General features: G+C 44.0%; 1 protein-coding gene across 1 annotated transcript in view; it reads left to right on the plus strand.

Annotated features, from left to right (window-relative positions):
* The window catches only part of LOC122934372 (cytochrome P450 2C14-like), a 106,128-nt gene that overhangs the window by 35,551 nt on the left and 55,572 nt on the right, over nt 1-15,005 (plus strand). The window contains exon 5 of the mRNA XM_044289784.1: nt 8,841-9,001. Coding sequence (XP_044145719.1) covers nt 8,841-9,001 — 161 coding nt within the window. The remainder of the gene's footprint in view (nt 1-8,840; nt 9,002-15,005) is intronic.

Here is a 15,005-nt window from a genome sequence, read left to right on the forward strand (position 1 = left end):
CTCCACTCTCAGAGAAGACATCCAAAAATTCAGAGAGAAAAGGTGGTACAGTCTTAGTAGAAACCTCAGAAACAGATGTCGTGAAGCAATTCTCTCTGCAAAAGTCACTCCAACCATTTATTTGCCTCGCTTGCCAATCAATGGTGGGGTTATGTTTAGTGAGCCAGGGTAGCCCCAACACAAGAGGAGTAGGTAATCCGCTAAGGACGAAACATGACACATCCTCAACATGAGCATCACTCACAATTAAACGAATATCGTGAACTATGCCCTTTAATGATTTCTGAGAAAGTGGAGCAGAATCAATAGCAAAAACAGGAATATCCTTTCCCAAAGTACACACTTGGAAACCATGAGTTATCGCAAAATGATTATCAATGAGATTGACAGCTGCTCCACTATCTACAAAAATCTCACAAAAAATGTTCTTGCTCTCTAGCGCCACCCTGGCAGGCAGGACAAAACGGAAACTACAAGCAAACGGAAAACCTTAAATTTCCGCCTCAACCCTGCCAATAGTAACAGATGGAACATTTTTTAAAGATTTTTTCCTTTTTGTTTCTTTATTACTCCCAGAAAACTGCCTGAATCTCCTAAAGGGACAAACATTTGCCAAATGATTTATACCTCCACAACAAAAACAAACCTTCCCATGCGGGCTGAATCTTCTATTGTCAGAGGCAATCAACCCCAGCTGCATGGGCTCCTGCTCAGAAGGGGCTGACAGCGACTGAAACCCCTGCGCATAGAATGAGACCGCTGCACTGTCCTGGGACTGAGTATGACAGGAAGGAGAGATCTCTCCTCTCTCTCTAAGACGCCTGTCAATACGAACGGCCTGAGACATAGCACAGTCCAAGGAGATAGGCCTCTCATGAAAGGCAAGTGCATCTTTCAATCCCTCTGAAAGACCATGGCAAAATTGACTTCGGAGTGCAGCATCATTCCAACCAGTATCAGCTGCCCATCTCCGAAATTCTGAGCAGTATATCTCTGCGGATTGTTTACCCTGGCATAACAGACGTAGTCTAGACTCAGCCAAAGAAACACGATCCGGATCATCATATATCTGACCCAGGGCTAAAAAGAAATCATCCACTGAACGGAGGGGCCATGCCCCCACCGGCAGCGAAAAGGCCCACGACTGAGCGTTACCCCTGAGCAGCGATATAATGTTACCCACCCTCCGTTCCTCATCACCAGAGGAATGGGGAAGAAGGTGAAAATGGAGTTTGCAAGCCTCTCTGAAACGCACAAAATTCTCACTACCCCCGGAGAACGTATCCGGGAGCGAGATCTTAGGCTCAGAACAAACTCCATGAACGCAAGCTGAACCGGTCACTAGAAACTGAGAAATAGTCTTATGGAGATCAGCTACCTCCAATGAAAGACCCTGGAAGCGTTCAGTCAAAAGTAAAACCGGATCCATGCTTGAGACGGTTTTGGCGGCTTATAATGTCACGGAAGGTGTACAGGAAACAAGACAATGCAAAATGAATATATGACTCACTGGATCCAAAACTAAGGAACAAAATGGAGACCCCTGCATAAGACCTGGCACTCTCCCTGTCTGCTCAGCCTATGCGAAAATCCCAATGGTGGATGATCGCATATCCACGTACCTCGACTATATACCACCTGAACACCCTACAATAGTGAGGGGACACGACCACCGGCTCCCTACACTAGACACGGAGGGAGTCAGGGTCACCTGGGATCCAGCAAACAGAAAATCACAAATAAATGTACAGCACTTATCTTGTAGAAGGCTGGAAAATAGGATCAGCATGCACACACACTCCAGGAAGCTGTATAAGCCGCACACTAATGCATTATGGGGAGGAATTTAAAGGGATGCAATCAGTCCAACTACATGACAGCTAAGAGAGGCTAACGAGATGAGGAACTGAAATTCAAAACAAAGAAAACTCAAGGAGGAGGTTCTGAAAGGCTTCTGTCAGAGCTTCTCAGCTGTCTGGTTGTGACAGTCACAAGGAAAACTCAACTCCACTAGAGTTGTGTCTCACAAATGGGGGAACCAAAATTACAACCATGTTCCCGACCCAACCAAACATTGCTGAAGTGAAAAGCATTGTAGGATAAAGCTGGAATCACACAGATTGAACCAAAGCATGCTCAGCCGAACACCAGAAACTTTACAAATCCAATAGTGCTTCTATGGACTATTGTGTGTGGCAGTAATATCTATTTTTAGCTCATCCTGCGCTAAATAACGTACAATAGTTAGGCCGCTGCAGACAGCGACATTAGCTGCGCCACTTCTCCAGTGTAAAGTGTGCGCATCCAAAACAAATCTGTGACATCCAGTGTACATTTTCAATAGAGGGTGTCCGCTTCTGACAGTGACATTACCAGTGCCGCATCTCCAGTGTAACATGTGCGCTTAAATTTTTTTATCTGTGACATACAGAGTACTTTTTACGTAGACGCTTTGGACAGTGACATGGTGGTACCTCTTCTGTATAACGTTTCCTCATCCCAAATACCTGTGACATTCCCTGTAATTTTTTATTAGCCGCTGGTGACAGCATTCACATTATCTGCGGGACATCTCTTGTGTGACGTTTCCACTTCCCAAATATCTTTTTACATTTTTTTGCACATACACTTCCAAATCCTACGCTACTGTACGTGTGACATACTTTCAATCATATATAACATTTAATATGAAGAAAGCGATCAGTAAAGGACGGGGAAGTGGCAGTGATGTTGATGGTGCACGCAGAGGACGTGGCCCTGGGTGCGTTGAAACCGTGCCTGCTACCAGAGCACAAGAAAAACAATCATCCACCATACCTAACTTCATGTCCCAGTTTGCAGGGCAGCGCAGGACACCACTCTTAAAGTCAGACCAGTGCGACCAGGTGGTCGGTTGGATTGCAGCAGATAATGCTTCCAGACACTTAAGCACCACCCTGTCTTCCACCAAGTCCAGTCTCGGTAGCCAAGAATCCTCACCCTTATCCTCTTTCCTCCCACCCTGGAGAGTCTGGGCAAACAAGTGATCCTACACTCGGATATTCCGAGGAGCTATTTTCTGCACCATTCCTTGACTTGTCCCTCTCGCCAAGCACCCTTGAAGAGGGACAGATCTTGTGCCCTGATTCCTAAACTCTTGAGCATCCCCAGTCACAAGAAGATACTGTTTAATGAGGTGGATGATGATGAGACACGGTTGCTAATAAGTCAACTGCAAATTTAAGTCTCAAGAGGTTGATGAAGAGGATGAGACACAGTTGTCAATCACTAAAGTTTTGGTTAGGTAAACAAATCAGGAGTATGAGCAGAGTGAGGAAGTGGAAGAGGATGTGGTGGACGATGAAGTCCCTGACCCAACCTAGGAAGGTGGAAAGCGGAGTGAGGACAGCAGTACAGAGGGGCAGAGATCTACTGCACTGCAAAAGGCTGGAAGAGGCAGTGGGGTGGCAAAAGGGAGAAGGCGGGCCACACCAAACAGGCCCGCAACTGTTCCACGGAGCACCTCCTTGCAGAAATCTCCCTTGCCAAGGTGTAGGCGTTCTGCGGTATGGCTCTTTTTTGAGGAAAGAGCGGACGACAAAAGAATAGTAGTTTGCAACCTGTGCCGTACTAAAATGAGCCGCGGCGTGAACACTAGCAACCTCAACACCACCAGCATGATCTGCCACATGGCATCCAAGCGCCATCATTTGTGGGCCAAACGCCTGGGTCCACAGTCAGTGTCTGCAGGTCACACCTCTGCCTTCTCTTCCCCTGTGTTACGTGCTAGACAATCCCCTGTCAAAGGAGCAGACCTAGGCGCCACCCACCTTGCACCTGGACCTTCGCAAGCACCATCAGCGACCACATTTGCTTCCGTGCTCCAGCACAGCATACAAATGTCCTTACCCCAGGCATTTGAATGCAAGCGCAAATACCTAGCCAGCCACTGACAGGCCATAGCACTAAATGTGCAACTTTCCAAATGACTTGCCATTTAGTTTTGTGGACACTGAAGCCTTCCACAGCCTGATTTCGGAGGCCGTCCAAAGTCCCCAGCCGCCACTATTTTTCAAGGTGTGCCGTGCACGACTTTCACCAACATGTGTCCCGTAACATCACACGTGCCCTGACCAACGCTGTTACTGGGAAGGTCCACTTAACCACGGACACATGGAGAAGTGCATTAGGCCAGGGACGCTACATTTCCCTGACCGCACACTGGGTGAACGTTGTGGAGGCCGGGAGCGAGTCGTACCCTGGGATGGCACAGGTGCTACTGACGCCAAGGATTGCGGGCCCTAATTCCATCTGGGTTTCTGCCACCACCTACATTAGTGGCTCCAACCCCCACTTCTCCTCCTCCGCCTCCTCCTCCACTTCCGAATTATCCTCTTGCAGCACCAGTCAGCCATCAGTCGGTAGCTGGAAGCAGTGTAGCACTGCAGTGGGGAAGCGTCAATAGGCCGTGCTGAAGCTGATCTGCTTAGGTGACAAACAGCACACTGCCGCAGAGCTGTGGCAGGGGATAAGAGACCAGACTGAGCTTTGGCTCTCGCCACTCAACCTAGAACCAGGCATGGTTGTGTCTGATAATGGCCGTAACTTGGTGGCGGCTTTAAAGCTCGGCAAGCTCACACATATCCCATGTCTAGCCCACGTCTTAAACTTAGTGGTTCAGCAGTTTCTCAAAACCTACCCCAATTTGCCTGAACTACTGGTGAAGGTGCGCCGCATGTGTACACATTTCCGCAAGTCATCGACAGCTTCAGCCGGTCTGTCAACGCTGCAGCAGCGCTGGAAATTGCAAGCTCACAGTGTCACGAGTTAGAGATCCAGCAAAGGACCTCTGCGTCATCAAGAAATAAACAAATGGAAATCAAGTACAGACACACAAGAGTTTATTGCACAAACAAAAACCAGGGAAGGCAGCACAGACAAAGCATGAGCGCTATGTACCGTCAGCACAGTGGGAGAAAACCCCCACTGCGCCACTGTCTAGTAATACTCCAGGGGGGTGTGACTAAGCAACTCCTGGTATTCACTAGGACCCCAGATGGTAGGGTTAGACTTTGCAGCAGGAAGTTGCCAGGGTCCACTCCAGAGCGTGAACTAGACAGTAACAGCAAGAACGAACGCACAACAGGTACCAGAAGGTACCGACGGCACATAGGCAAACATAACATAGATAGGCAAATACAAACAGGGCAACTAATAACACAAGCAGGAGTACATAGCAAGGAAACATGAGTGACAATGAGCAGAGGAGGACTTACTCCTCCAGAAGTAAACTGTATGGCCTTGCCCATGGCATGCGAAGAAAGGTGCAGCAAGGGCTTGCTGAACAGAATATTCCCTAAAGCAGAGACAGAACCCTCCATACGGAGGAACGAATATGAAATAGGGGAATACAGGCACTATACAAGATAGGCAAGACAAATAAGTGCAGAGGCATAAAGGCATAATAATAAACACATGGGAACTCAAACATAACTGGCAACCCTGATAACAGAAACACAGGAAAAAGGACGACAGTGAACAAAAGGGCGAACTCATAGAACACAGACAGACACGGATGCCATGGGTCAGCAGCATGGGAGGCAAAATACAAACCAAGAGAAGGACAGGACAAACACATACAAGAAGAGCTGACCCAGAACTAAGGGAAAATCAGCCTTATATAAAGATTCCTTGAGTGCAGCAGAGAGGCCACACGCATGGAGCAGACAGAGAGGATTAACTCCTAATAGGCACACAGGGGAGTTAACCCATAAAGAACCACAAACAACACACAGGAACAGAGTTGCAGCGAGAGCATAGACAGAAGGTCACAGCCAGAGGTAACGACTGTGACACACCGGCTGTTGTGTGACGTGAGCACGCGCTGGAACTCCGCGTACCACATGTTGGCCAGGCTTTGTGAGCAGCAGAGGACAGTAGTGGAATACCAGCTACAGCATGGTCGTCGCCTTTCCAGTCAGCTTCTGCTATTTACAAGCGAGGAGTGGGCATGGATGTCGGACCTCTGTGAGGTTTTAAGAAACTTTGGAGGAAACAACACAGATAGTGAGCGGTGATAACGCTTTTATGAGCTTTCCCATCCCACTTCTGTGTCTACTCACTCGCTGTTCATAATTAAGGACAATGCTTTGCATGTGGAAGAGGTGGAAATGGGGGAAGAGATTGCACACGGTCATAGCCAGACTACCCTCCGTTCGTCTTCTAAGCGTGAATTGGACGATGAAGATGAGGAGGAGCAGGAGACGGTTGCCTCCACTACAAAGGGTAGTACCCATGAAAGTTTAATTCCATCTGTTCTGTGTGGGTGGACAGAAGAGGAGGAAGAGGATGAGGAGGATGAGGAGATTGAGAGTCATCCTCCTGATGGCAACAGCGAAGTCTTGCCTGTTGGTACTCTGGCACACATGGCTGACTTCATGTTAGGCTGCCTTTCCCGCGACCCGCACGTTATACGCATTTTAGACAAAACGGATTACTGGTTGTTCACCCTTCTCGACCCCTGCTACAAAGATAACTTTTCATCTCTCATTTCTCCGGTGGAGAGGATGAGCAAAATGGTGCAATACCAGATGGCTCTTGTTGAAAGATTTCCATCTGACAACACTGGTGGCAGAGTCTTTAGTTACTTGGGCAACCAAGGAGGGGAGACAAGGGGAACACACAGCAGTTCTAACAGAGGCAGGGCAACACTCTCCAACGCCTGGGACAGTTTCATGACACCCTGCCAACACCCTCACCCTGATGAGTGGCCCAATGTGACAAGGAGGGAAACATTTTGGAAGATGTTAAAGGAGTACATAGCAGACTGTGTCAGATTCCTCAATTCAGTGCCTTACAACTCCTGGGTGTCCAAGCTGGACACTTAGCATAAACTGCTGCTCTACACCTTGGAGGTGCTTGCCTGCCCTGCCACCAGTGTTTTGTCTGAGCGGGTATTTAGTGCGGCTGGTGGATTTATAACAGATAAGCATATCCGCCTGTCAACTGAAAATGCTGACAGGTTGACTCTTATAAAAATGAACAAGGCCTGGATTGACCATGACTTCTTGACTACACCAAAGGAAAGCGGCTGAACATAAAGGCACTTTAAATGTGTTGTTTGTAATGTACTGAATACACTGTATTCCCATGCACTTCTCCCACCACAAAAAAGGGTATATACTTAAATATTCCTTTTCTCATCCTCCTCTTCCATCATATTATCGTGCTTATTTGTTGCATATAATGCCCTCGCATATATGTTAGGCTGCCTTTCGTGTTTTACGCATTTTAGACAGCTCACCTGCAGGCCCTCACATATAATGTTTTACAGGGTCTGCTCAACTGCAGGCCCTCACATATAATGTTTTACAGGGTTAGCTCACCTGCAGGCCCTCGCATATAATGTTTTACAGGGTCAGCTCACCTGCAGGCCTCGCATATAATGTTTTAAAGGGTCAGCTCACCTGCAGGCCCTCACATATAATTTTTTAGAGGGTCAGCTCAGCTGCAGGCCCTCGCATATAATTTTTTTAGAGGGTCAGCTCACAAGCAGGCCCCCACCTACAATCTTTTACAGGGTCAGCTCACCTGAAGGCCCTCACATATAATTTTTTAGAGGATCAGCTCACCTGAAAGCCCTCGCATATAATGTTTTACAGGGTCAGCTTACCAGCAGAACCACACCTAAAATCTTTTCCAGGGTCAGCTCACCAGCAGGCCCGCACCTAAAATATTTTACAGTGTCAGCTCACCTGCATGCCCTCACATATAATGTTTTACAGGGTCAGCTCACCAGCAGGCCTGCACCTAAAATATTTTACAGTGTCAGCTCACCTGCAGGCCCTCGCATATAATGTTTTAGAGGGTCAGCTCACCAGCAGGCCATCCATCATATTTTTTCAAGTGTGTATGATGCCCTCCTTTTATGTGTAATAAAAGGTTTATTGGAGCACCGGTTCCTTGTCATTTTTGGCAGCCCTTTTGGCAGCCCTTTCACTTAGTGTATAGGCTTTATGAGTGTAGGAGTCCCACTACCTAAACAATTGTACCACAATGTGAATGAGGCCCTCATTTATATGATATACAGGTTGTATCGGAGTGCCTCTTCCTTGTAATTTTTGGCAGCACTTTCACTTTATATACAATTAAATATATAGGAAAGAATGTTTCCTAACAATGTTTTCTCCTTTTAAAATCGATATTATTATCAGTCTGCAAAAGTGGCATACTATTCGGACAACATCGTTCCCACCAGCGACCTGGGAGTCCAAGATGCATCCAGACATCCACCCCATGCTGTTCCCGAACCATTTCGGTGGTGTTCTAATCAATTTAGGAACTTTTCGTATGAGTCAGACACCCTCCCCTCCTCAGAGCAGGGGGTGCCTGGTTTAATGCTCGGTTCTCCCATTGACTTCCATTGTGCTCAGGTGCTCGGTAGAGCACCCGAGCATCCCGAGGTGTTCGCCCCGAGCCCCTGAGCACCCAAGCACTATGGCGCTCGAGCAACACTAATGAAAAATTGAATAACTGGTACTTCTCTCTTTTTTATCCACTGCTAAGTTTGTCTCAAAAACATCATCAAAAATACTTGTGTGATTCCAGCCTATGGGTTATTTTCTATGTGCCATTTTGATGTAGTTTTTAAATCCAAAAGTAGAGTAGGATTTAAAAAGAAGTAGAGTTTATCATATACAATTTCCTTGCCTTGCCATTGAAAATCATGGGGGTGCAATGGCATTCAAACAAAAAAAACTGGGAGAAACTGGAGAGGTTTCTGCTATTAAATATATTTTTTATGATACAAAACTACAAAACATGCTTTTCATTTAAAATAATATTTTATTTATATTTTTTAGGAAAGCCATTTGATAATCTGACCATTATTAATGCTGCAGTAGCCAACATAATTGTGACCATACTGCTCAGTCATAGATTTGACTATGAGGATCCGACCATACTGAAACTTATGGCTGTAATTAATGAAAATCTACGACTCTTCGGAAGCCCATGGGTGAGGGTAAGTCATAAATATCTTGGATTTTATGACCACTGGAGGCCTTGATAAAGTAGAATGGTAAGGATGGCTATACACATCAGATGGCTGTTGGCTAAAAGCTCATTTGGCCAACTAATTTTTCTTTTCACCTTCTAAATGCAAACTTGAGCCACTTTCTAAAAAGTGTTCATTAATCATTTCCTAAAATCTATTTCCTAAAATCTATTACTGTAAAGCCTGTCACTCTTGTACATAGCTAGCTGCTTCAGACACAGCGTTGACATTACACTGCTCTTGGCTCTTATAGTAGTCTAATGTTAGAAATACCAAGAGGAAGGGGAGGAGAATGCACACAGCAGATTAGAATGTAGGTAAGGAAGAAATCATCTAAATCTTCATGGAAGGTAAGTATCTGTGTAGCAAACCCTCCAGTCATTGGCGATTCAATGAGCAACTCACAAATCTACCAGCCACTAAATCTAAACTAAAAGACCTTTTTGAAGAATATTTCAAAACAAACTGTACCCCCGAGGTTTCGCCACAAACAATTTGGAATGCCCATAAAGCATTTATAAGGGGCCACTGTATTAGTTTAGGGGCTCATCTCAAAAAAGAGAGACAAAAACAGTTAGATGCCCTCTATGAAAAAATTAGTCACCTGGAGAGTGGCCACAAAAAAAATCACAATTAGAATCACACTTAATGGAACTCTCTTCATGTAGGGCGGCTATCAAAAATCTGTTAAACACGGCCTCTGCAAAACTTTACTTACATTCCCAATATAAAATATTTGCCCACGGAAATAAAGCTTCCTGATATATGATGTCCAGACTTAAACGTAGGAAACTAAGTAATTATATACATAAACTAAAGACCCCAGAGGGTGCTCTAACCTTTGAACCAAGTAAAATTGCTTCCTTATTTAGAGACTATTACGAATCCCTCTACAATTTTTACTTGACGCAATCTTCCTCTAGTGATACAGTGGTCCCGCCACCTCTTACTTCATATTTTAGTGGTTTGGCCCTCTCCTCTCTCTCGGAAGAAGATAAAGTTCACTTAGCTTCCCCATTTTCTTCAGAGGAACACTTACAAGCCATTAAAAATTCCCCTAAAGGGAAATGCCCAGGCCCAGATGAGTTCCCTATACCCTACTACTTGTCTTTTCATGAAGTACTAATCCCACATCTTATACCAGTATACAATAGCACCTTACAGGGTATGCCATTATCGACTGATTTGACCAAAGCTCACATCACCCTAATACCCAAGGAAGGTAAAGACCATTCTCTTTGTTCCAACTACAGACCAATCTCTCTTCTCAATATTGATTTAAAACTTCTAGCTAAGATGCTCGCAAACAGATTATCAAAATTTCTCCCCTGATTAATCCACAGGGACCAAGTGAGTTTCGTGAAAAAAAGAGAAGAGAAGGATAACACGGCCCGTATCCTCAACATTATACACTATGTCAAGAGAAAAGGCCTACCTCTGGTCCTTCTCAGCACTGATGCTGAGAAGGCATTTGACAGAGTCAATTGGTCCTTCATGTACGCGGCGCTGCAATCTCGTAATTTCCCGCTCCCCTTCATAGCAGCAATAAAAGCAATGTATCAACATGCCTCAGCTTCAGTTAGGATCAACGATACCCTGTCAAATTCCTTTAGAATTAGTAATGGCACCCGGCAAGGCTGCCCTCTATCTCCCCTCCTGTTTGTTCTCGCCTTAGAACCTCTTCTACAGACTATTCGGATGGATGTTGACATATTGGGAATAAATCTAGGTGACCAACAACACAAAGTAGCCGCATTTGCGGATGACTTGCTTTTAATAATAAGTAACCCCGAAATGGCTCTCCCTAAAATTTATGACCATTTTGAAACATATGGATCACTTTCTAATTTCAAGGTGAATCACAATAAATCACTAATAGAATCCACAGGACTTAAAAAGTCTTTGAAGATTCATCTAGAAGCGTGTTTGCCATTTAACTGGTCCTCTCCTTATCTAACCTATCTAGGCATCAAAATGAGTACAGATCCCAATCAACTCTTTAACCTGAACTATATCCCTCTCCTCCAAAATAAATTGGCGGAAGATTTAACTATTTAACTTCTCTTGATATCCCTATACTCTCATGGTTTGGGAGGAAAAACATATTAATGTCACTCATCATCCCTAAACTTACCTACCTCCAACAAACTTTACCAATTCCCGTCCCTTCCACATACTATTCTAAACTCAAGTCCATGTTTCGTTCCTTTATATGGAATAAGAAAAAGGCCAGAACGTCTTACAAATCTTTGTCTTACCCGAGAGAGAGGGGAGGAATAGCTTTACCAGACCCTGAACTCTATGGTGGAGCCATTTTACTCACTAGAGTAGTAGACTGGTTAACGGCCCCCAAGCAGAAATCTTGGGTCCCAATGGAAGAATCCTTGTTGGAACTTCCGTTCAGAGCGGCTCTACTGGGACGCATGTCTCCACTGCCCCCCCATCCTAATATTACTCCAGTTATGAAAGCCACTCTAAATGTGTGGTACACCTTACAAAAATCCCCCTTAAGCTCCCCACTCCCATCTCCTATCTCCTGTCCTCAAAATAGATGATATTTTCCACTTAGCCCCCCAGGCCTTACAGAGCAGTCTTCCCACTGAAATTGCTCAGTCTAGTCTGAAACTGATAGATCTATACAAAGAAGGCAAACTACTCTCCATAAAAGAAATATGTGATCTCTTAAAAAGTCCACTCTCAAGTTTTAATGGGCTCCATTTCTTAAGAGCATACATGTCTCAAAACGTACAATTACATACACTGTTACGCCCTATTACCTGGTTTGAACATGTTATCTCTCGTGATTCCACCCCACAGAAACTGATGTCACAATGGTATAACAGGTTGAGAACTCCTCCTGAAGCCCTAACGCCTGCTTTCATAAGACTTTGAGAAAATTACCTAAATATAAGTCTCTCACCGGAGGATACCTGCATCATATATAGCTCTTCACATAAAACCTCAAGGTGTGTCAGGATTCAGGAGCATAACTACAAAATCATCACAAGATGGTATAAAACCCCCGACAAGACATGCTTATACTCAGTTTCAGCATCTGACACATGTTGGAGATGCTTAAAAGAAAGGGGCGCTTTTATCCACATATGGTGGACCTGTCCAATTTTACTTAATTGGTGGGAAAAGGTTTTTCAAATCGGTAACAAGATTTGCAATTCCAATATTACTCCGTCTCCGGAAGTTGCCCTCCTGAATCTTTATCCTCGTAACCCCTCCCCCCCTAATCTACTTCTTTTCAAACATCTAGTGAATGCTGCAAAATTGCTAATCCCTACACTATGGTTATCCTCCGAGGTTCCCTCTTTGGACCAATGGTATCAGAAAATAGATCAAATTTACCGATTAGAGGAGTTATCCTCATAGGAACTGAGATCCCATCATAAGTTTCTAAAGAACTGGAGTCAATGGATTTCCTTTAGAGGCTATTAGACAGGGAATAGCACAATCAACATTATCCTTAGATATACAGCATCTAGGGCCTGCCCCATCTATCTTCCCATCTACTTATTTCCTAACCCTTCTCATATTGTTGGACGTTGAGTTGCTCAGATGGTGCTGCTGCTCACGCTTGGGACCGTCTCAGATGGATCATATCACTAAGACTTAAGGTAATTAACAGACATTTTAGATCAATAATTGCCACCTGGTTTTTAAATGTGCTTTTTCTAAAGTATATTTTCCATATTTTCCATGGGATATTCTATACCGATTAACCCCTTGGATGCCGTCTCATCATACTTATTGTATAATTAATATTCGACAGACCTGTATTCTGTTTTTATTATATGTAAGAGTAGAGGAGTTTGTTACTTCTCTTCTGCTCTATCTTTGCATTGTACTGATTTATTCAATACAAATTTTAAACCCCCCCCAAAAAAAAAATATATATATCTGTGTAGCAAGAGAGAGAGAGAGAAAAAAAAAAAGAGAGAGAGAAGAGAGCACCCATGGCAGAACATGCATGAGTAAGGAGAGGGAAATCAAACATTCCTCAGCATTATTGAATGTCAGAAAAAGGGAGAAGATATCACTTCTGAGCAGTAGAAGGAGAAATGAGTCCATGAATTAAGCTGTGGTAATACATGGAAGCTAATGAAGTCAGGTGCATTCTGAACAAACAGATGTCACAACTAGCATTCATTACTGAGAGGGACCTATCCACTTGAATATATTCTGAAACTAGGAGCAGGAAACAGTAAAAACAAATGTTTGGACCGCTTCTGATTGTCCTGAAGAAGAGGGCTTTCCACCCCCGAAACGCGTTGACTATCCTGCTAATAAATCTATCTACTTCACCCTACCAGTGATCCTGGTGAATATTTCCTACAGACAAGCGGTCCAAAAATCCTTTTTTACGGTTTCCTGCAATTTTCCCTGTGCATACCTCACCTCTTGAGGCCCCACATAGTGACCGCCGCGGTCTGGAATATGCCGTTGTGCTGGTCGTCAAAGAATCACCAGCAAGGCTCTAAACAGTGGTTGTGACTCCTCACAACCTGGGACGGTAAGCGTACCCTAACCTATTTAATTCCCTTTAATTTACACTAATCCTACACATATGACTCTGCCTCCTGTTCTTCTTTTTATCAGAGGGTCTTGAAATGAATAAAAGAATGACGACTGCAGCCTAAAATGTAGTGCAACATTTTTAATTCAAGAACCACTAACAGAAGTTAAAAAAATAGACTGTATATATGTATTGTGACAGCATGGATATGTTTGTTGCTATATAGATACAGCAGTGCCCCTTTGTTATTAAAGGCTATGTACACCTTTGGGCATTTTTTTTATTTTTTATTATTGCATTGTACTCTTTTTGAAAATACTTTTTCTTTAATTTGTCAACAGGTGGTGTAATATATAGTAGGGTTTTTCTAGTATACAGTTGCAAGAAAAAGTACGTGAACCCTTTGGAATGATATGGATTTCTGCACAAGTTGGTCATAAAATGTGATCTGATCTTCATCTAAGTCACAACAATAGACAATCACAGTCTGCTTAAACTAATAACACACAAATAATTAAATGTTATCATGTTATTATTGAACACCCCATGTAAACATTCACAGTGCAGGTGGAAAAAGTATGTGAACCCCTAGATTAATGACATCTCCAAGAGCTAATTGGAGTGAGATGTCAGCCAACTGGAGTCCAATCAATGAGATGAGATTGGAGGTGTTGGTTACAGCTGCCCTTCCCTATAAAAAACACTCACCAGTTCTGGGTTTGCTTTTCACAAGAAGCATTGTCTGATGTGAATGATGCCTCGCACAAAAGATCTCTCAGAAGACCTAAGATTAAGAATTGTTGACTTGCATAAAGCTGGAAAGGGTTATAAAAGTATCTCCAAAAGCCTTGCTGTTTATCAGTCCACTGTAAGACAAATTGTCTATAAATAGAGAAAGTTCAGCACTGCTGCTACTCTCCCTAGGAGGGGCCGTCCTGTAAAGATGGCTGCAAAAGCACAGCGCAGACTGCTCAATGAGGTGAAGAAGAATCCTAGAGTGTCAGCTAAAGACTTACAAAAGTCTCTGGCATATGCTAACATCCCTGTTAGCGAATCTACGATACGTAAAACACTAAACAAGAATGCATTTCATGGGAGGATACCACAGAGGAAGCCACTGCTGTAAAAAAAAAACATTGCTGCACGTTTGCAGTTTGCAAAATATTCTGTGGACAGATGAAACCAAAGTTTAGTTGTTTGGAAGAAACACACAACACTATGTGTGGAGAAAAAGAGGCACAGCACACCAACATCAAAACCTCATCCCAAATGTGAAGTATTGTGGTGGGGGCATCATGGTTTGGGGCTGCTTTGCTGTGTCAGGGCCTGGACGGATTGCTACTATCAAAGTAAAAATGTATTCCCAAGTTTATCAAGACATTTTGCAGGAGAACTTAAGGCCATCTGTCCACCAGCTGAAGCTCAACAGAAGATGGGTGTTGCAAC

Source organism: Bufo gargarizans, chromosome 4, assembly GCF_014858855.1.
Source record: "Bufo gargarizans isolate SCDJY-AF-19 chromosome 4, ASM1485885v1, whole genome shotgun sequence".
NCBI classification, from domain to species: domain Eukaryota; kingdom Metazoa; phylum Chordata; class Amphibia; order Anura; family Bufonidae; genus Bufo; species Bufo gargarizans.